Below are 22,021 nucleotides of genomic sequence, written 5' to 3'. Positions count from 1 at the left end.
AACTTCGAACCCAAACAAGATTGAAGTGGGGGAGGGGCTTTGATGGGGGTTTCTCTTCCCATCCAAGGTTCTGGCAGTCTACAGTCGTTTCCAGAGCTGAGCCTGGTGCTGCTATGCTGTCCCACGCTCCTTCCTCCATTGCGCCCTCAACTTTACACGTCCGGGGCAGTCACAGCGGAGAATGTCAGTGCCACCAGGTGAGAGCATCACCTGATGGTGTCCTCCACCTTTGGCATTTTCATGAGCAAGGGCTCTTTCCGCCCGGCCTCTTCTACATCCCCCATTGTCTGCACAGCCAGCGCTTCCCACTCAGTCACTTTGCAAACTTACATCTGCAAGAAACAAAGATTATGAATACGTGACATAAAATGATCCATCCCACACCTGGCCCCCGCCAAAATGGCTCTACTGCCTCGGGGCAGCTGCAGGTCCAGCCTGTACCCATCACACGACCTACAGAACCTAATTTAAATGTCTGCAGATCCCTCCTTCTGCACTTCATCTGAACATCTTCATCTGTTCAGATGGGACTCTGAACAGGCAGGAACTGTGCCCTCATGATCACGCCAGATATTCCTTTTTGGATCCCCCATCCCTCCTGCCTTTTGTAACATCTTGCCTGATGAAGAGATCTGGAGATCCCAAAAGCTTGCGCATTTGTTTGGTGATCTTTTGGTTGGCTTAGTAAAGGTACTGCACCAATATGAATTTTGGAACTGCTGTACTCATGTGATCAGTTCACACGCAAACGGCTTTGCCAGTTTTTGTGTTTCAAAATACTTACGTTTTGAAGTAACTAGACTTGAGAAACCTGATTTTCTCCCCTCCCACGTGTGAGATGTTATTGACTACCACAGCTCAGCATGCCAGTCTCAAAGAGATGAGGAACGCTGTGATGCTGGCAGTGAGCTCAACCACTCATCCCTCTTATGCCACTATGACATAAGGTAACCCATGGCTACACAATGGGACGAATTATCTCTAGGAGTCTGCCACCTACTGATGCATTCAAATGCCTTCCACAGCTGCCTGGTCACTTATGTTGCTTAGATATCACCTCCAGGCGACCAGCCACCAAAGCTTTAGAAAAGCTGGTTCTTTGGGGCTACAAATGATCAATAATAATGAGTGGTCAGCAGACAGACTATTAAAAAAGAATTGTGGCATGGCAGTTCTTATCACAGGTGCACAACTCATCTGCATATGATGTTTATAAAGCAGAACTACTGGAAATGGCTACGCTGATGGGCGTTGTGGTCCAAGATACCTAAAGGGCACCCGGTTGGGGAAGGCTGACATATCGATACCATGTGGCCACAATCTACACAGCAGTAATCCCCGCTTCCTAGTTCCTCATTTCCTGAAGATGACCTACGGTGTGATACACACACTTCGCTGGCATGGCAGCCCTGCGACGGATGGCCTCCACATGAGGAGGACATAGAGACCATTACTGCATTGCTGAGGCCTTGGCAGAATGGTCATCAAACAGGAAGCTTTTCTGCTGTCTCCCCATGATGGATTTAACATACAGGCCAGCTCTGAAGGCCTGAGGTTGTAGATTGGCTCAGAACACATATATCCCATCCCTTGAATTCTCTGCATGGGTTGATAACCAGCTGAATGCCTGAACTGTCTCCACCGAAAAGCCCCGAGGTAATGCAAGGCGATATCTGTAGCGTTAAGACCTTTGATGGCACGTTCATAGTCTTCACTCAACATTGTGACTGCCAAGCAATGAACTTCCATGGTGCGAAGCAGCTAAGTGCCACCCCAGCGAAAACAAACCATACATAAAACCCGTGTGGGAATCTTGGCGCCCAGTGGTACAGTGGTAAATGCCACACCCCCAGGGAGAGGCCAAAAATGCAGGCAGCTGTGCTGATACACATCAACAATCCAGTTCTAACAGTTTTCATCACCACCAGGAGCAGGTCCTTTGAATGGGTCTTGATTGCCTATTCAAGACCAAGCCACCCCAAAATGCTTTGCATTACAACAGGGATAGCTCAGGACAATAAATGACTGCTGGGAAAACCTATTTTTCCACCAGCTGCTGTGAGGATTGTAGCTTAGCTCAGGGGGAACAGGGAAGCCCGAGCGGGGTGGGGTGGCAGATGACATCATCGTCCCTGCTAATCAAAAAGTCCAGGTGCTTGGACCCTGTGAGCCCTGGCTCACTACACCACTGTCTGTGCCAGACAACAATCTCAACCTTCCTTCCTTGGCCAGCCCAAAGTTATCTTAGGGAGCAATCCTATGCGTGTTTAGAGAGAGAAAAGTCCTACAACTCCCGGCATTCCCCAGCCAGCAAACTTTTTTTGGTCTAAACATGCATAGGATCGCGTCTTTAATTTGCATATGTCCACACACACGTGTGTGTGCCCCCGACTCCAAAACCAGCATCACAGCATTGGCCTTGGGGCCAAAAAAGTTGTGCGCCCGTACTGTAAAGCTGTAAAGGTTGTGCGCCCGTACTGTAAAGCACCACCGAATGTGCAAATTGTCAGCATTACAACATTTTGAATAAGCAGCCCCATTTTCTCTCTAGAGACCCCTGCTTGTTCGGAAGGCCAGCGTCCAGTGTGGAGCCAGTCCCTCCAACGAAGGAATCGCCAATTGCCACAAGATAGGTTGATAATCATTTTCCCTCTCGTTGCACTTAAACGCTGTATGATCATCCATTTGACCCCCAAACTGAATGGGAACCACCTTTCTGCCCAATCCTGAGCAACTTGCAAGTAAATCCTACCTTAAATAGGGCTTCCACGTTAATCAGTCTGCTTAGGATTGCAGCCTTTGTCTCTTAGATTTGCGTCATATCTCAAAGCTGTCTCCTAGATCCACTTTTCAAAGCACACTTACAGTGCAATCCTATACATCTCTACTCAGAAGTAAGTCCTCCTGGGTTCAATGGGACTTACTCCCAGGTATGTGTGCATAGGATTGCAGCCTTAAGGTTTCTCAGTTGATGGTTGGAATGCAGTGGACAAATGTGCCCAACCACATCATTCTGCAGATAGGAGATACCACTTCTGAATAGTCCCTTACATAAAATAAAAACTCCCTGAAATAGAAAACTGGCAGACCAGGGAGGAGGTGGAGCCCTTCTTCCTGATGAACTAGTTTTTTACTTGCAAGGATATACTTTTTTTTAACCAAACCATCTCCGAATGACAAACACATCCCATGTGCAGTCTGAAGTGGTACAGGACTAGAGATGTGAAGGCCCGAAAAAAAGAAGACAAATTCGGGGGGGGGGTCCCCCCCCAAGGAACATTTCTGCTCCCCCCCCCCCAAAATGGAAAAATTGAACAGCTTTGGATGATGAAATATTTTCTTGTAGAATTTAAGGCAGAATATTTATAGATTGTTATCCAGCCTTTACTCCCCCAAAATGATTTCTAAAAACTATGTAACAAGAACACTTTTATAAAAAGAATAGAGATGTAAAATGTCTGGAAATAATGAAACCATGGGGGGAATTTTTTAATCCCCTCTGTAAGATTCCCAGCATAGTTAGTTCTTTCATTCCCTAGTGAAATTATTGATCTAAAGTATACGTTACTGATAGATATTTCTGCTCATTTCCCATCATGTGAGTAGAGTCACCATTGTGCATTCTTGACAGTAAATGTGCATTCTTGACAGCTTGGGTTTTGTTCTATAGAGTCCTGTGTTTCTGATGCTGTAGCAGTCATTTAATGTAGCTCTAATCTATTCAGACAATAATTACAAATTTACTGAGTTTACTTTAAAAAGTGTTAAAATATAATGATAATTTTATGAGCAAACTTAAGTCATACATAAACTGACTTTAGGAACAGAAAAGCTGCTTTATGTTCCTAAAGCAGCTCTCCCCAACCTTGTGCCCTCCAGATGTTTTGGACTACAGAGCCCAGCATGCCTGACCATTAGTCATACTGCCTGAGGCTGATGGGAGCTGGAGGGCACCAGGTTAGGGAAGGCTGTCTTAAAGCAACAAAGTGACTTTAAATCCATAGACAGCACTTTAAAAAGTATTGCTTATTTTCCAGTTTTTCTAGAAAAAAATGGCTTTTATCCATGGGCTCAAAATTTCTGGAAATTTTACATCTCTCTACAGGACACTCGACTACCTCATTTCTCCTGCACGGATAGGCCAGCCTTGAACATGAAAACAATGTTGAAAAACTCTGTGCTTCTTGGATACCTTTGTAGTGTACTGTTTATTTTTACTTATTTCTTCTATTTGTCAGTCACCCAATAACCTGGGTTCTTTGGGAGATGCGCAACTGAACCATTTAAAATAATTATGATAAAATAATGGATTATGGTGCACCCTAAGCCTTTGTGACCTAGGGAAATTGGTTGGGGGATTAAAAAAAAACCCTTCATCAATAGCTAAATTAAATACAGCCTGGAGCTTTTTCCTTTGTGGTCCATTCACACAAGCAAGTCATCAAGCAACAAATGGACCTGTGTGAACCAGTCCTTTATCTTATTAAAAGCAATGGTGCAGTTTGGCAATTTCAGACTGTGGATTTACAGGTGTCCCCGATTTCACTGACTTCAAAATGTGGTAATACAGCCCTGCTGTGTTTGGGGGCCCTCCAGCTTATTCTGCTAAGGCGGGCCCTGGACTTCTTCTCCAAACTCCTACCCTGATGGCATCACAGGGTCAAACCGCCCTGGTCTGTTGCCCACCCTCAGTCTAGAAGGTATTTCTCACCAACCAAAACCTCTGCCCTCCTAAACCAAGCCCGCTCTACCAGAGGTGTAAAGCAACCAGGGTATCTACAGCCCCCCTTAAGGCTCCATATGGAGTATTTCTCTTCTGAAACTCCACCAACTGTCTTCTGATCTGCTGTTTATTATTATTATTTTCATTTCTATACCGCCCAATAGCCGAAGCTCTTGGGGTGGGGGACACACACATCCTTTAGCAATGCCCACGCTCAGAGGGAAAGCGCGCGGCTTGACTCCTGGAAAGCGAAGGAGACATGCTCGAAAGCTCCCCCCGTCCCTTTTTTGCAATTTTTTTTTTTGCAAACCTTTTAGCGACATCCTCTTAAGGGCTACCAAGAATCCGACCTGCACCCACCTGCTTGGCCTTGCCCTTGAGCTGGGCTGAGAGGGTGTTGCAAAGGGCCGCCAGAGACCCCCAAGCACGCCGCCCCGCCCTTTCCTCCTCCTCCTCCTCCTCCTCCTTAAGGGACGCGCCCCCTCCCAAGAAGTCGTTTTAAGGACCCCGCTTACTTTTGATTGGGAGGAAAGGGTCGGACCCAAACGCATTCTGGGAAGGAGCCTTAAATTCAGAGCGCGCTTACTGGGCCGGATTCGCGGAAACGTTTCTCTTGAACGAACTTTTAGGAAGCATTCGGGACCAGTCCAAAGGTGGACAGTGAGCAAACGCATCATCTCGGCAGTTGGGGCGCTTCTCGTGATGCCGTGAGGCTAGCTGAGGTTGCAGCCCTACACACACTGACCTGGGAGTAAGCTCCATCAGACACAGTGGGACTTGCTCCTGAGTAAACATGCATAGGGTTCCATGCACTTCTCAAACAGACCTGCTCATCTCCTGGTTGTCTGGCCGCTCACTTCCCCGGCTTGACGTGTTTATTTATTGCTTGGTTATCATTCCTACGCCATCTCCTTTGGAAATGCCTCTCACGTGTTTGCAACGGAACGGAACGCCTTTCCTAAAAACCAGCGTTCTGCACATTTGCCTGGGATGAGTCCCATTTGAACACAGTTGGCCTTTATTTTATTTTATCTTGTATTTTAGCTTCCCTGTTTTTTCTGTTTATTATCTGCTTTGCGTGTGTGACATCATGCAGCGTAGCTTTACGCAGAAGTAATTCTTGCTGATTTCAATGGGACCTACTCCGACGTAAAGGGTTAGGCTAGAACATGCGGGTATGGCTTTCAGAAAGGTGCAGATGAGGCCTGTGTACATCTTACTCAGAAGTAAATCACACTGAGCTCAGTAGGATTCCTCTCCCACGCTTATATGGAGAGGATAACTATTTCTCCCAGCCTCATAGGGCTGTTGTGAGGACAATATTCGGTATCTCAACTGTAGTGCCTCTCGGACGCAGGAAAAAACTGCAAAAAACCACACCCCATAATAAGCAGCACCATTTCTCCTTTCCATTTTGCTTGCCTTCTGGATTGGATTTCCACTTCTTAGGGCTCCTGTCACTAAAGCATAAAACTGCAACCCTATGCACACTTACTGTGAGCAAAGTGCCATTGCATTCAATAGGACTTCTGAGAAAACAAATAGCATTATGCTGTAATTCTATTAGCCTTGGAGGTGCTACAAAGAAACTCTCTCTGGTTATACACCTACTTTTATATGTTTATTTGGGTTTATGTTGTGCTGTATGTTATTGTTTTATTGTGATCATGTTGTATTTTTGTTAAGTTACTAACAGTATTATAATATTTTAAGGGTATGATCCTATGCATGTTTAGAAAAAAGTCATACAACTCCTAGCATACCCCACCTAGCTATGCTGGCTAGGGAATGCTGGGAGTTGTAAGACTTTTTTTCGGTCTAAACATGCATAGGATTGCACCTATGTATAGTGCTGAAAGAAATCTATTTCAAAATGCATTTAACAAATACAGTAAATAAATTTTGTTCTTTGCTGCAGTACTCTTACAGAGGGACTTTTCTGCAACTGTACCCAGGCTCTCACAGAAATCTGGCAAGCCTCCTTTCTCCATACACAGCTAAGGCTACAATCCTATATACCCAGTTACCTAGAAGCCCCATTGAACTCGATGGGACCTCCTTCTGAATAGACATGTGTGGGATTGCACTGTGTGCTTTGAAAACACTTTTTAAAAAAATTAGCAGTATTTCTATTTGTTATTCAGTCATTAAGTCGTGTCCGACTCTTCATGACCCCATGGACCATAGCATGCCAGGCCTTCCTGTGCTCCGCTCCCTCCCGCAGCGTGCTCAAGTTCATATTAATTGCATCAGTGATGCTATCTAGCCAACTCATCCTCTGCCGCCCCCTTCTCCTTTTGCCAATCTTTCCCAGCATCAGGGTCTTTTACAGTGAGTTTTCTCTTCGCATTAGGTGGCCAAAATATTTGAGCCTCAGCTTCAGTATTTGTCCTTCCAATGAGCACTCAGGGTTGATTTCCTTTAGGATGGACTGATTTGACCTCCTTGCAGTCCAGGGGACTCGTAAGGGTCTTCTCCAGCACCACAGTTCGAATGCATCAATTCTTCAGCGCTCAGCCTTCCTTATAGTCCAGCTCTCACAGCCATACGTTGCAACTGGGAAAACCATAGCTTTGATTATACGGACCTTTGTCGGCAAGGTGATGTTACTGCTTCTTACTATGCTGTCTAGGTTTGCCATAGCTTTCCTCCCAAGGAGCAAGTGTCTTTTAATTTCATGGCTACAGTCACCGTCTGCGGTGATCTTGGAGCCCAAGAAAATAAAATCTGTCACTGCTTCCATTTCTTCCCCTTCTATATGCCAGGAAGTGATGGGGCCAGATGCCATGATCTTCGTTTTTGTAATGTTGAGTTTCAAACCAGCTTTTGCACTCTCCACTTTCACCCTCCACAAGAGGCTCTTTAGATCCTCTTTGCTTTCTGCCATTAGGGTGGTATCGTCTGCGTATCTGAGGTTGTTGATAATTCTCCCGGCAATCTTAATTCCAACCTGTGATTCATCCAACCCGGCATTTCTCATGATGTGCTCTGCATATAAGTTAAATAAGCAGGGCAACAATATGCAGCCTTGTCGTACTCCTTTCCCAATTTTGAACCACTCGGTTTTTCCATGTCCGGTTCTTACTGTTGCTTCTTTACCCTCATACAGGTTTCTCAGGAGACAGGTAGGGTGGTCTGGTACTCCCATCTCTTTAAGAATTTGCCACAGTTTGTTGTGATCCACACAATCAAAGGCTTTAGCATAGTCAATGAAGCAGAAATAGATGTTTTTCTGGAATTCTCTTGCTTTCTCCATGATCCAGCGAATGTTGGCGATTTGATTTCTAATTCCTCTGCCTCTTCGAAACCCAGCTTGTACTTCCGGTAGTTCTCGGTTCACATTCTGCTGAAGCCTAGCTTGTAGGATTTTGAGCATAACCTTGCTGGCGTGTGAAATGAGCACAATTGTACGGTAGTTTGAACACTCTTTGGCGTTGCCCTTCTTTGGAACTGGAATGTAAACTGACCTTTTCCAGTCTTGTGGCCACTGTTGAGTGTTCCAAATGTGTTGGCATATTGAGTGCAGCACTTTAACAGCATCATCTTTTAGGATTTTAAATAGCTCAGCTGGAAGACTGTCATCTCCGCTAGCTTTGTTGTTAATAATGCTTCCTAAGGCCCACTTGACTTCACTCTCGAGGATGTCCGGCTCAAGTTCAGTGACCGCACTATCATGGCTATCAGGGACATTCAGATCTTTCCTGTAGAGTTCTTCTGTGTATTCTTTCCACCTCTTAATCTCATCTGCTTCTGTTAGGTCCCTGCCTTTTTTGTCCTTTATCATGCCTGTCTTTGCACAAAACATTCCCTTGAGATCTCCAATTTTCTTGAAAAGATCTCTAGTCTTTCCCATTCTGTTGTTTTTGATTTCTTTGCATTGTTCATTTAAGAAGTCTCTCCTTGCTATTCTCTGGAACTCTGCATTCAGTTGGATATATCTTCCCCTTTCTCCCTTGCTTTTTCTTCCCTTCTTTCCTCAGCTACTTGTAAAGCCTCATCAGACAGCCACTTTGCTTTCTTAAAAAGAAAAAAAAGAAAAAGACCTTTTTATTTTCCCAGGCATTTTAGCATTTTAGCTTTCTAAATTTTTAGCTTTGCTGTTTTAAATCTGTATTTTAAACTCCCGCACTGCTGCTTCGTTTTATTGTTGTTGTATTGTTATATTGTGGTTTTAATGTTCTATATATTTTAAATTGTTTTATTGTGTGTTGTTTGGTTTTAATTTTTGTGAACCGCCCAGAGAGCTTCGGCTATTGGGCGGTATAGAAATGAAATGAATGAATGAATAAATAAATAAATTCTTGCATTACTTGTTCTTTGGGATGGATTGAGTTGCTGCCTCCTGAACAATGTTACGGGCCTCTGTCCATAGTTCCTCAGGCACTCTGTCTATCAGGTCTAATCCCTGAAATCTATTCCTCACCTCCACTGTATATTCATAAGGGATATGATTTAGGTCATACCTGACTGGTTTAGTGGTTTTCCCTACGTTCTTCAATTTAAGCTGAAATTTTGCAAGAAGCAGCTCATCATCTGAGCCACAGTCAGCTCCAGGTCTTGTTTTTATTGACTGTATAGAGCTTCTCCATCTTTGGCTGCAAAGGACATAATCAATCTGGTTTCGGTATTGACCATCTGGTGATGTCCATGTGTAGAGTCTCCTCTTGTGCTGTTGGAAAAGAGTGTTTGCTATGATCAGCGTGTTCTCTTGGCAAAACTCTATTAGCTTTTGTCCTGCTTCATTTTGTACACCAAGGCCATGCTTGCCTGTTATCCCGGTTGTTTCTTGACTTCCTACTTTGGGATTCCAATCCCCTATGATGAAGAGGACATCTTTTTTTGTTGTTAGTTCTAGAAGGTGTTGTAGGTCTTCATAGAACCGATCAACCTCAGCTTCTTCGGCCTCAGTGGTTGGGGCATAGACTTGAATTACTGTGATGTTGAATGGTTTGCCTTGGATTCGTACTGAGATCATTCTATCGTTTTTGAGATTGTACCCCAGTACTGCTTTTCCCACCCTTTTGTTGACTATGAGTGCTACTCCATTTCTTCTAAGGGATTCTTGCCCACAGTAGTAGATATGATGGTCACCTGAATTAAATTCACCCATGCTTGTCCATTTTAGTTCACTGATTCCCAAGATGTCTATACTGCTGCTTATTTGCACAAATCCTGAAGCGGTTTACATCACTACAAAAAAACCATAGAATACAATATATGTACAATACCACACTATTAGAGATTGATTCAAAGGCAGCTCAGAGCTGAGTAAGAGCCCAAGAAAAATGAGATGTTTTCAATAAATGCCAAAAACACACCAGAGTTGACCTACCACAGCATTCCATTGTGGGGGTGCCACTGCAAAAATATAATATAGGGCACCCTATTATTTGGAGGGGCTTTTATTACGACTCGTTTTAGTCTGGATGTGCTGGTGTGATTCTTAAGAGCACTTGGGGGGGGGGGTGCTGTTTTTTATTATATTGTGTCATTTGCTTGCTTTTACTGATTAATTGGTTTCCAGATGGATAGCCCTGTTAGCCTGTTGCAGAAAAAAACAACGAAGAGTCTTGTGACACCTTAAAGTCTAACACATTTACTCTGGCGTGATAAATAAATTTGTTAGTCTTTTAAGGTGCCACAGGAACAAATCCTATGTATGTTTAGAAAGAGAGAAAAAAGCCCTGCAATTCCTAGCATGCCCCAGCCAGCCAGGAATGCTGGGAGTTGTAGGACCTTTTTCTCTCTAAACCTGCATAGGATTGCACCCTAAGGTGCTACAAGACCCTTTGCTGATTGAGGATTTCATTGCTTTTGAATTCTGGAAAGCTACTGTAAGGAGTTATCCTAGGTGGCGGGCTATCAATAAATGAATGAAGTTGCTCACCCGGCCCCTCCCAGGGCATTCCCGCGTTAAGAATGCTTGCGAGCCACAGCAGAAATTCAACAGGTGCAACCAACGGGGGGAGGAACACATCCTGCTGGGCCCCACCTGTTGAATTTCTGCCCCTTCAGCCTTTTGCACGGCGAAGAGCTTCTTCAAGCGGAGCCCCCCAAAACACCTTGCAGCCCAAACCCACAACAGTGGCATGGGGGGGGGGGAAGAGACCCTCCCTTGATAATTTTAGGGTGCAATCCTAATGCATGTGTAGACAGGAAAAAAGTCCTACAAGCTGGGAGTTGCAGGGCTTTTCCCGTCTACACTTGCACAGGATGGCAAGTCCTGACCTCCACTTGGACTGGATTGGTGCTTGCTGGGGGCGGGGGCGTATTGTTGCATCCTCCCCCCCCCCCGCTTTTTAATGATTAAAAGTAAAGCCTCTTCTTCCCTTTCAGACCTAGAAACTTCACCTGGGGTTCGGGGAGTGGTAGGAAGAGGGCTACGCTACTTCCAACGCTGCACTGGAGAAAATGTGAGGAGGGGTCCCCAGCTTGGCTGCGCGCGCACCCAGGCGCCCCGCCAGCCGGAGGACACGCGCCCTCCGCCTCCCGCCCTCTCTATGGCGTCACCCGCGTTCTAATTCCCGCGGTTGCCCCGGGAGACCAGATTGTGCGGCTCCTCCCCCTTCCCCCTTCCCCTTCCATCGTTCGGAGGGGGGCGGTGCCCGCGGGTTTCCCCGCCTACTTCCTCATCTTCCCTTTTCCCGTTGGGTAGGCGCCCTGTCCTTCTGGGGCCCGGCGCTTCCCTATTGGCCGGGACTCTTCCCCTCTGCCTCTCTGCGCGGCTGATGCTGCTCCGACAGCAAAACCCGGAGTGTGGTTCCTGCTCGCCCTTGGGGTCGCGCCGGCGGGGCGGGGCGGGCTCGGATCCCCTCTCCTCTCCGCTTTTCCAGCACGGGCATCCGAGCCCAGAGGTTTGGGGGCCAAAGGACAGCGATCCCGGGCCTCAGCCAGCCCAGGGCCCCCTCCCCAGAACGGTCAGGCGCTTGAGTCGCGCATAGGTGGTGGAGGTGGTGCGGGGCGGGGGGGGGGGCTGGTGCAAGGATCGGGCTGCAAGAAGGAGGGTGGGTGGTAGGGCCCCCGCCCGAGATCTGCAAGCCCCCCGCCCAGGGGCGTTCCCAGGTGCCCCCTCTCCAGGTGGGACTCCAGAGGGTGCGGCTCAGGGGCGCCAGGGAGTCCCAGGGCGGGGGGTGTACGGGCTGGGTGCCCAGGCAGGGACCCCTGGCCAGAATCCTGCAAGGGGCGCCCAGGACTTTGGAGGGAAGCACGCGCACCCCTGGATCCGGAGGGGGGTGCTGAGCGTCCTGCAGGTGGGTGCTCTTGAGAGACGCGTCCGTGCTCGGAAGACCGGGCGGCCTCTGAAGCGGCGGAGGGGCAGCGAGGCGTGCCTGGGGCTTCGCACCGGGGGCCAGGGCTGCAGGGAAGAAGACCCCGGGTGCCCAGCTCCCCGGGCGGTGCTCCACAGAGGGGTACGGAAGACCCGCCTCGGATCCTGCCCCCGAGGGTGCTGCCCACACTGCCTGCGCCGCTGCCCCCACTCAGGGCCAGGGCCGTGCCCTAGAGCTGTGGCGCCCCTGCGGTTGCGTTGGCAGATGCCCCGCTGCCCATGCCGGCCAATATGATCCCAGAAGAGGATCCCTCCTCCCCAGGAGGAGAAGCGGATGGGGACGGAGACGGCGGATTCCCTCTCCTGCTGCAGCCCTCCGAGAGCGGCAGCATGCGGAAGGTGAGGCCAAGGGAGGGCCGGGTGGTGCCAGGGCAGGCTGAGGGGCCAAACGCATCCCTGGCGTAGCCACCGACTTGGATAGGAGTGGATGGGGATGTCAGGGGTATTATTATTATCTGTGCTGCGTTTGTGTCTGAGAATGGCACTTTGTTCACTTATGTGCCACGTGGGACCCACCCGTTGCTTCTCGCCCCACGTTGTTACGGCAGCCTTCTGCGACCTGGAGCCCCCCAGATGTGTTGGACTGCAAGTCCCATGGGAATGATGGGAGCTGCAGTCTAACGCATCTGGAGGATGCCAAGTTGGGAATGGCTGTGCTATGGTATCAAGTGCCTGCGAAATGCCATTGTTTGGAACTCATTTTTAGTGTTAAAACAGCGCCTATCGTATGTTGGATGTGGAAGGGATGTTGGCCCCGCTCAGTGGGTTTTGCAACTGACTTTAGGTGGATATGGCAGGGATGTGGGGGGAGAGCTGGGAGAAGTGGGGCTGAGATCCAGGAGGGCCAAGCGGTCATGGCAGTGCAGAGAAGGTGAGGCCCGCATGGAAGTGGGAAGGTGGCACCAAGACATCCTTTTCAAGCTTGCTCCATCCCTAGTTAGTCATACTTTAGAGTGAAACTCACAGTTCTTCTCTCTCTCCTGCCTTCGATCCCTCTCCAACCAGCTTAGACTAATGTTTTATGCTAGAGTCCCCCCCCCCCCCCCGCAGGCTGTGTGATGGTTGTGTTTTTGGCAGCTCTTTGTGTCTGCTGCTAAGCAGGCCCAGGCCAAAAAAGCAAGACTCTGATTGCTGGTCTGAGGCTGGCTGGGCTTTCCAAGAGGAAGTCTTCTGGTTTGGCCGAACAAATACCTGCAACTGAGCTGCCCCTGAGGCCAGTAGCGGGACATGCCCAGTGAAATGGCCACGGCGTATGCTGTCCTGCTATGTTCTTGCAGTCTGTGGTTTAGCCAGGCTTGTGAACTCGAAGAGAGTCTGATCTACTTTCTCCATCAAGCTGTTGACGTGCCACATTTACCATCGTACGTGTGAGCTACTAACTTTTTGTGGACGTGTTTGCAAAGCTGCGCCAAATTCATTTTTGAAGTCTATGTTCTTCCTTTCCTAATTTTTGCTACCTTCAGCAGTTTTTGCCACAGTTCAGCAGTCTTGACTTTTCTTTCTCTTTTAGTTCTTTTTTCCTTCCTGTATCCTGCCCTACCTCTCTGTAAACTCTTCTTACCATGTCAGGGATGTTTCACACATTATCCAGAGGCGGGCCTGCCTTTGCCACGCAATGTGCACACAGAGAGGGAGCTGCAGGCAATCCTGGTTCCATGACAAGCGCATTTGTATCATACACATCGCAGCAAATACTTGCTTGTTGCATTTACCCTTCACGTGTTTTACAGCAGGGGTGGGAAACCTCTTTCAGCCCAAGGCCTGAATTTCATTTCAGAGTTGCTACCAGGGGCCACATTGCGGGGTGAGTGTGGCTGAAGGCAAAGGGGGCAGAGCCAAAGGCAAATATAGGTGGCCCAGAATTATGAGAAATGCCAGCATATTGTAACTTAAACCTTGTCCTGCCAGTATCTAAGTCTTAGGAGAGGCATTTCACCCTTTTAGAATGGGGGAATAAAAGCTGGGGGACCATCAAACAATTCATGGTTGGGCCCAATATGGTGGTTCGCCCAGTAGTTGTGCGGGGGGCATGGTCATCTGGCCAGATTGGGAAACTAAGAGGGCCAGATTTGGCCCTTGGGGCTAAGGTTCCCCACCCCTGTTTTACAGGTACACTTAAAACACCTTCAGGGTGCAATTCTATGCATGTTTAGACAGACAAAAGTCCTAAAAACCCCAGCCAGCATACCTGGCAGGGGAACCCTGGGAGTTTTAGGACTTTTGTCTGTCTAAACATGCATAGGACTGTGCCCTAAGAGTTTTCTTGAATCTTGTGATGTGTGAATTGGCTCTTAGCAATGGGATTCCACTTAGCAAACCTATAAGTGTAACCAAGGAGACACAGTCAGCGAGAAAAGTTGATAGACTGTGTGCTAGCAGCTTGGTGTGAATTTTGCTGCTTTTGATAAGGACTTAATTATACAGCTGTTCACTATTTATATTAGCAAAGTTATTTACGAACTAGGTAAAAAAAATCCATGGGAAATGCTTTGAATTGGAATAACTTTTCAATATATGTAACATGCCTCTGGCCGATTTTAGTGTTCTATATTCAGAGTTTCTCCAAGTACTAGTAATTATGAAACAGCCTGTAACTTAGGACAATTTAGAAAGCTAATGTTTCTCTAAGTCATTAACCTGTTTGGTGACAACTGCTGATGCGTCTCCCAGCTGGTTTATGCTGGAATTAAAAAAAACTTGTTCCTGTTGACTCAAACAAGGATGAAAAAAAGAGAAAACCTCCCCTGCTCATACAGCCCTGGGCTAACTGACTGGGAGCTTTAATATTTCTTGCTTTAGCAAGAGATGGTAGCAGTGAATCCCCAACCTGTCTAGATTTGCTAGACCAGCCTTCTCCAAACAGGTGCCCTCCAGATGTGATGGACTACAACTCCCATCTGGCTGGGGGATTCTGGAAGTTGTAGTCTATCACATCTGGAGGGCACCGGTTTGGGGAAGGCTGTGCTAAAATGTTCAGCCATTCACCCTTTCTGTTTTAAAAATCCAGAGGTGACCGTCAAGCTTTGTCGCAAACAGGATTACTTACTTATGCAATGATTTGTTTACATGCTGCTATTGGATGCAGTTGCCATTTCAGAGAATAACATAATTTTAATTGGGGGGCATCTGCCCTCACTTGGGGTTCACTTTGATTGGGGATGAGGACTAACGTGTTTTGTATATGTCACCTACACATACTGAGATCACACCCACAAGAATACATCACTTTTAAGTACACATACTGAGATCACACCCACAAGAATACATCACTTTTAAGTCATTCAGAATAACTACCTCCCCATGGGATCTACATTTACACCATCACAAATATGCATTACAAAAAGCAAAGATAGCTGTGTTCACTTGTAATACCTTTAGGGCGCAATCCTATGCATGTTTAGATAGAAAAAAGTCTCACAACTCCCAGCATTCCCCAGCCATGCTGGGAGTTGTAGGACTTTTTTTTCTGTCTAAACAAGCATAGGATTGTGCCCTTATTAGGCCAACCAAAAGATTACAAAAAATGTGCACATTTTCGGGGTCTGGAGATTCTGAAAACTTGCTTATTTTTGTGATCTTTTGGTTTAAAGCTACCCGGCCACTCTAGGCGGCGTACAATACAAATAACACAAAATACAACATAATCAACAAAACAACATTGCTCTAAAAAAACCCTAACCCACCCCAAATGCCTGCCTGAACAGCCAGGTTTTCAAAGCCTGGCGGAAGCTCATCAAAGAGGGGGCATGGCGGAGGTCACTAGGGAGGGAATTCCACAAAGTAGGGGCCACCACAGAAAAGGCCCTCTCCCTAGTCCTCACCAGCCTAGCTGTCCTGGGTGATGGGACAGACAGAAGGCCTTCTCAGGCCGATCTCATTGAGTGGCATCCCTGGTGTTGCTGGAGGTGCTCCTTAAGATAGACTGGACCGGAACCGTATGGGTTTAAAAGAGCAGCCAGGCTGAAGTCTCCTCCCCCAGAGCTACCCTCTTGTACCTGCCAGAGAGGAAGGAACGGAACCACTATAATACAGAGGCCCCTATGCCCAACCCCTCCAGGCGGTCTAGGAGGATACCGTGGTCGACAATATCAAAAGCCACTGAGAGATTGAGGAGAACAAGGAAGGAGCATTCACCCCTATCCAGAGCCCTCCCCATATCATCCACCAAGGTGACCAAGGACATTTCTGTCCCATGCCCAGGCCTGAAGCCCGATTGAAATGGATCCAGATAATTGGCTTCTTCCAAGTGTGCCTGCACCTGCAATGCCACCACCCGCTCAATCACCTTGCCCCAAAACGTCACTGGGCAGAAGTTGTTCAAGTCTTGAGGATCCAAGGAGGGCTTCTTTAACAGTGGTCTTATCACCGCCTCCTTGAGGGCTGATGGCATCACTCCCTCCTCAAGGGAGCCATTCACCACCGTCTTGATCCCCTCCCTGAGCCAAGATGGGCAAGGATCGAGTAAGAAGGTGGTTGGCCTTAAAGATGAAAGCACCTTGTCCACTTCCTCAGAAGAAAGAAGCTGGAACTGATCCCACACAACCGGTCTGCCACTGACCTCCCCTCGTTCACTAACTGTGTCCACAGCACATGGAATAGCACTCCTCATCCGCTTGATTTCATCTGCAAAGTGCTTTGCAAGCTCATCACAGGAGGCCTTAGAATGCTCCATTGGTTCTGGAACGACCAGGTTCTAGACCACTTGGAACAGCCTCCTGGGACGGCACTCTGCGGACGTGATAGAGGCAGCATAAAAATCCTTTATAACGCACCTTAAGGAAATTACGCAGCTCTAACCATTCTGGGATTCCATTTGAAGCATTGATCGAGTGGGGGAGATCTTCAACGAGGGGTTGGGGACCCACAAGTAGGTTGCACCTAGCACAGGATAAGTTATTTTGTTCTTTAGTTTGTTCGTTTGTTCTTTATTGCATAGTTTTGTGTGTGTTTTTCAGGAAGGGTAGAGACATATAGACATACATAGTACAAAGACATAACGACATACACAGTAGAAGATAAAAGTGGGCCCCACTGTTGTGGATTGGGGTCAAAAGTGGGCCCCAGATCTGAAAGAGCTGAAGACCACTGACTGGTTTTACGTTGATTCAATGCATTGTCTGATGCTTGCTATTGTAGAAGAAGCTTCTTGTTGTCTGTCTAATATGGGGTGGGGAGGCAATTCCCTTTTTCAAATCCCAAAGCTGCAATATGAGATAGAACGTCAGATCCTTGTGTGTGTGTGTGTGTTTTAAAGCCAACAAACATGGAGATTTTTGAAAGAGGTATAAACGGAGCGGGTGCATCTAACCACCCTGCCAGATGGTGTGTATTGTCCAGAGGATAGGGTTGCTATGGTGATCCCAACAAGTGCAGTGGAGAACTCCAGATAGGGCCATTACTGTTATCTCCCCAGCTAGATAATGCTATTTTGTCACTGAGGCCTTAATACATCTGTTTCCTTTGCACGGTTCCCAGTTTGGCTTTCTGCCCTGATTTTGACACATGTAACCTCTTTACCTGCCATAAGCCAGCTGTTGTTTTTCAGGTTGGAAAGAGGCATGCTAGGTTTCGTCTGCCTCTCTTTAAAACAATTTGGAGGCTAACTGCTTGATCCTCTAAGCAGACAGACATTTCCTGTTTTTTATTGTCATTGTTACCATTATTATTATTATTATCATCATCATTATTATTTATTACATTTTTATACTGCCAAATAGCCAAAGCTCTCTGGGCAGTTTACAGAAGATTAAAATCTTAAATATACCATTGAAAACATAATATAAAAAGCATTTACATATGGAACAATTAAAAACAATCAACAATAGAAATCCCTAGACTGGTTAAAACCTTATCATATGCTGTCAGATGCCCGGGAGTAGAGGAAAGTCTGGTGTTGAAAGGATGGCAATGTTGGTGCCAGGCGGACCTCACTGTGAAGGTGTTCCATAAGTTACAGGCCAGCAGCCAGTGAAGCTGGCATAATATTTGAGTAACATTCTCCCTAAACACAGTGGCACTCAAGATACTGGCTGCTGCATTTTGTGCCAGTGGTAGTTTCCGAACGGTCTTCAAAGGCAGCCCCACGTAGGACGCATTGCAGTAGTCCAGTCTTGATCTGACAAGGCATGAGTGACCATGGCCAAGTTCACCCCATCTAGGAACAGGGGCAGGAGCCACCCCAGCTGCAGAAGAGCTTCTGGCCACAGCCTGCATCTGAACATTCAGGAGCAAAGTTCTCCCCGAGGTGGTAGACCTGCGCCTAGGGTGTTCCATTCTGGTCTGCACGTCAAGACCCCTGTGACTCAATGCTTCTCTACGCAAAATGCCCTCCGCCTAAAGAAAACACTCCTAGATATCAGAGAGAGGGTTTCTTTCCTAGCCTTTTCCCTCACATGCTAGCTTTCACCATACAGAACGTATATATTTTTGGTGAGGGAGCTTTCTATCATGTGAGCCCAGCCCCCCTCCCGGGTGAAGTGGTACAGCCCAGTCATAGGTTTACTACTTCAGCGAGAACTAAGCCATAGTCTAGTCAAGCATAAAACAGTGTCTAAACTAGCCCGCTATTACAATTTTCCAGTGAGTGAGTCTTGCCACTCGCACTCACGAACCACGGAAACAAACCATCCCAAAGAGGGTGCCACGCTGTTCCCTGACCACCTCTCTGTCCTTTCAGTTCATACCTTCCTCTCTGGATCCTCCACCTATCTCAGTTTATTTCTTTTATGAGAGATAATAAACTTACATATAGAATGAGTAAACAGTGTAGCTCCATACATTTAAAAATAACACTATTACATACTTACATTTAAATTACACTGTCATATGGGTTGTATGCAATGTTAATCCTACTTACAATAGACCCATTGAAAAGAATGGGACAAGTTAAACTAATATTGGACGCAACCCTATACGGTTACATATTTTAAACATAATGAGTTGGATCCAGACATAGTCAGAGGCCCATTGAAAACAATGAGACTGCATTTAGTCATGACTAACTTAAGTTCCATTGATTTCATTGGATCTACACTAAGTATGACTAAGTGTGGATCCAATCCAATGCCTACAGATAAACGACATACAACATAAAATGTATAAATGCAACAATATTAAATATAGGGGGGGAAATCTCACAACAAAGGACCATCAGTATTTATCAATATCCAGATTGTACCTAGATTTCATAAAAGAAATAAATGGGAACCAGTTATTAAAATACTCTCTTCTCGTAACCGTATGAATTCTGTGAGTTTTGGTAATTTCTGCTGCTTTCCAAATCTTGGCTAACTGTTCTTTAAGCTGTGGTGGAGAAACACTTTCCACTTCTGAGCCATCAATGTTCTCGCTGCTATGAGTAAGTTCCATACTAATTCTCGTTTATCTTGGCCATCCAAATATTCTAACAATACTGTCAAAGGCTCTTTGGGTATAGCCTGATGAATCATTAAGGATATTGTATAGATTACCTTAATCCAGAATAATCTTACTGTTGGACAGTCCCACTAAATATTCTTGGAAGTGGGCTCTTTGAGGTCCACACTTCCAACACATACCCCAACTGTCTGCACAAACTTTACTTAAACAGCAGGGAATCTTTACTTAAACAGCAGGAAAATTGTTATATAGCAATGATATAACAATATATAATGTTTCTCTTTTACATTAATACTTGCTGATAGGTTAAAACTACCTACCTCTTTGCTTGGTTGAAGAAAACATTAACAAATATAGCTGAGAGAGCATTTGTTTGGGCGGTTTTTTAAATTTCCCATATAATAAGAGTTCAAAGAAGTGAACACTAAAGACATTTTCTCTTGTTACCTTTTGTTCTCATTATAACTTCTTAATTGAAAATGTTGCATTGCTTCTATTGTGGAATAGACCTATTTTAAAAAAAGTATCCAGTCTGCACTGCCCCTCACTTATCACCTCTATGTACCTATCACAGTATTATTTACCCATAGTTATTCATCTCCTGTGCTCTAAAAACCTTCATTAAAAATAAATAATGACAGCAAGTAAGTGATCAGGTCACCACCTTCTCTGCAGTTTCTCAAATCATCAGATTAAACTTTCTGCGCTCACCTGCTGATCATTAAATGATTTAAATTCCACTGGAAATATTTTCCTAATATCTTCTCTTGTTAGAACTTGATTTTCCATATCTTTTGACGCTTTTCTTTCGTGTGCGTGTCTACCTTGTAGACATGCTAAACTTTTATTATTAAGGATGCAGTCCTATGCATGTTTAGACAGGAAAAAAGAACTGTAACTCCCAGCATTCCCCAGCCAGCCATGCTGGCTGGGGAATGCTGGGAATTATAGGACTTTTCTCTCTCTGAACAGGCATACATTTGTACCCTAAACCATTCAGTAAGCTATAGAGTAGCCTCCCCCAAACCAGTGTTCCTCATATGTGTTGTGGAAGTCTGCTATAGATGATATAAAAATTATTTCACTTTAATATCAATTCAGCTATGCAATCATAATCACATAAACATCCTGTTTAGTACCATTTTCTACCTTTAAAAAAACATTCACCAAAAATGGGAAATATCTATCGGAATTATTAGGTAATCTTCAGTAGATATTTATATAAATAGTTAAAACAAATAACCTTATGTTAGTAATCCAACCCCACAATTTTGTAAAGGATAGAAGATGGATTCCCCTTGGTATCAACCATCAATATCATAGAAAGTATCATAGAATCATAGGGCTGGAAGGGGCCTACAAAGCCATCGAGTCCAACCCCCTACTCAATGCAGGAAGCCTGATTCTCAGGCGGTTTCCCATCCAAGTACTAACCAGGGCTGACCCTGCTTAGCTTACGAGATCAGGCGCATCCAGCCCTTGTGCAAGGTATGGTAGTAATCTGTTAAATCTTGCATTCTGTACCATTACTTACCAACAGTTCTTTAAATTAAAATGAGGGGGACAGATGTTAATGACTAGGTAACTGTTCTTTTGTTGTGAATCCCATCAGTTACTATTTAGTTAATCACTGGATAAGATTTGTGCAGGTGGTTAGAACGTCCACAAGATTCTCTCTGCATGATCAGGCCTCTAAACCAATCCAGAGCAGTAATCCTGCCAGCAGCAACTTCTGGCACAGCAGCTGACGGAAGACAAACAGCACCCCATGCCACAGTAATCCTGCCCCATCCCACCTGTCTCCGTTTCTTGGCTTCCTACCACCTAGCCACGTCTCAGAATCTGTTGGGCTTCTTGACCATCTGCTGGCTTCCCTTGACTATGATCATAGAATAGAATAATAGAATAGTAGGGTTGGAAGGGGCCTACAAGGCCATCGAGTCCAACCCCCATCGATTCTCTAAGTCGATGACAATCGACTTAGCCCAGCAAGTGGTTTTTTGTTTTGTGTGTGTCACTGTGGATATGAGTAGCAGGGACTTTTCTGTGATGGCCCTTCCAAGAGAGCCCTACTTGGCCCAATCATTGCCTGCCTTTCTTCACTGCTAGTTAGTAAAGACCTAGCCCTTTAGGCAAACTTAGAATGATGCTACTTGCTGCTAATACAAGGTTATGAAGTTGGTGCCTTTTGTGCGTTGTGGGGTGGGGGGATGTAATTAGTTCTATAGAGTCCTTATTGTTTTATGCCTTGGGGTCCATGTGGACTGAGAGTTGGGTCAACGACATAAACAGATGTCTTAAATAAAATCTTAGGGGCTAGAATCATGAAGAATTTTTCTTCTTCTTGTTGTTAATGAAAGTTGAGCTCCTGAATGACCAACTGTGGATTTGTGTGGTTCTTGCATGGAACAGATCCAGTCCAGGGGGCAACCTCTGGATTCTTTTTCTAAGAACCTTCCATGAGTCAAAGGTACAAAAGTCCACAAGTGGAAAGTAAACTCGAAATGGGTCATTTGGAAAGCAGCAGCTTCTGCCGCTTTCTATGTAAGTGAGTCTCCCTTTTCTTCTTTTCTCTTCTATTGCTCCATCATCAT

The 22,021-nt window shown here is 45.9% G+C and overlaps 2 protein-coding genes across 8 annotated transcripts in view; one reads left to right on the top strand and one right to left on the bottom strand.

Annotated features, from left to right (window-relative positions):
- TOP1MT (DNA topoisomerase I mitochondrial) overlaps positions 1–5,659 on the bottom strand; it is a 51,795-nt gene extending 46,136 nt beyond the window's left edge. Inside the window, exons 1-2 of one of the 2 annotated variants that reach the window (XM_084848598.1) lie at positions 5,469–5,659; positions 211–332 (exon numbers count right to left, since the gene is read on the bottom strand). In XM_084848598.1, the coding sequence (XP_084704724.1) occupies positions 211–284 (74 nt within the window). In that variant the 5' untranslated portion in view covers positions 285–332; positions 5,469–5,659. Of the gene's footprint in view, positions 1–210; positions 333–5,083; positions 5,181–5,468 lie in introns of those variants that run through there. The other variant, XM_084848599.1, reaches the window with a different exon arrangement.
- A 5,771-nt stretch (positions 5,660–11,430) lies between these two features.
- Positions 11,431–22,021, top strand: part of RHPN1 (rhophilin Rho GTPase binding protein 1) — a 53,539-nt gene continuing 42,948 nt past the window's right edge. For 5 of the 6 annotated variants that reach the window (XR_014789954.1, XM_084848593.1, XM_084848591.1 and 2 more), the window contains exon 1: positions 11,431–12,389. Coding sequence is in view for 5 of the 6 variants with exons in the window: in XM_084848593.1 (XP_084704719.1) it covers positions 12,270–12,389 (120 nt within the window). In the remaining variant the exon portion in view is untranslated. The remainder of the gene's footprint in view (positions 12,390–22,021) is intronic. The other variant, XM_084848594.1, reaches the window with a different exon arrangement.

This window comes from Heloderma suspectum, chromosome 4 (assembly GCF_057233095.1).
Source record: "Heloderma suspectum isolate Gila_16-S chromosome 4, 16-S_ref, whole genome shotgun sequence".
Taxonomy (NCBI): domain Eukaryota; kingdom Metazoa; phylum Chordata; class Lepidosauria; order Squamata; family Helodermatidae; genus Heloderma; species Heloderma suspectum.
The sequence above is the reverse complement of the archived record's forward strand: the minus strand, read 5'-3'. Positions and strand labels throughout refer to the sequence as shown.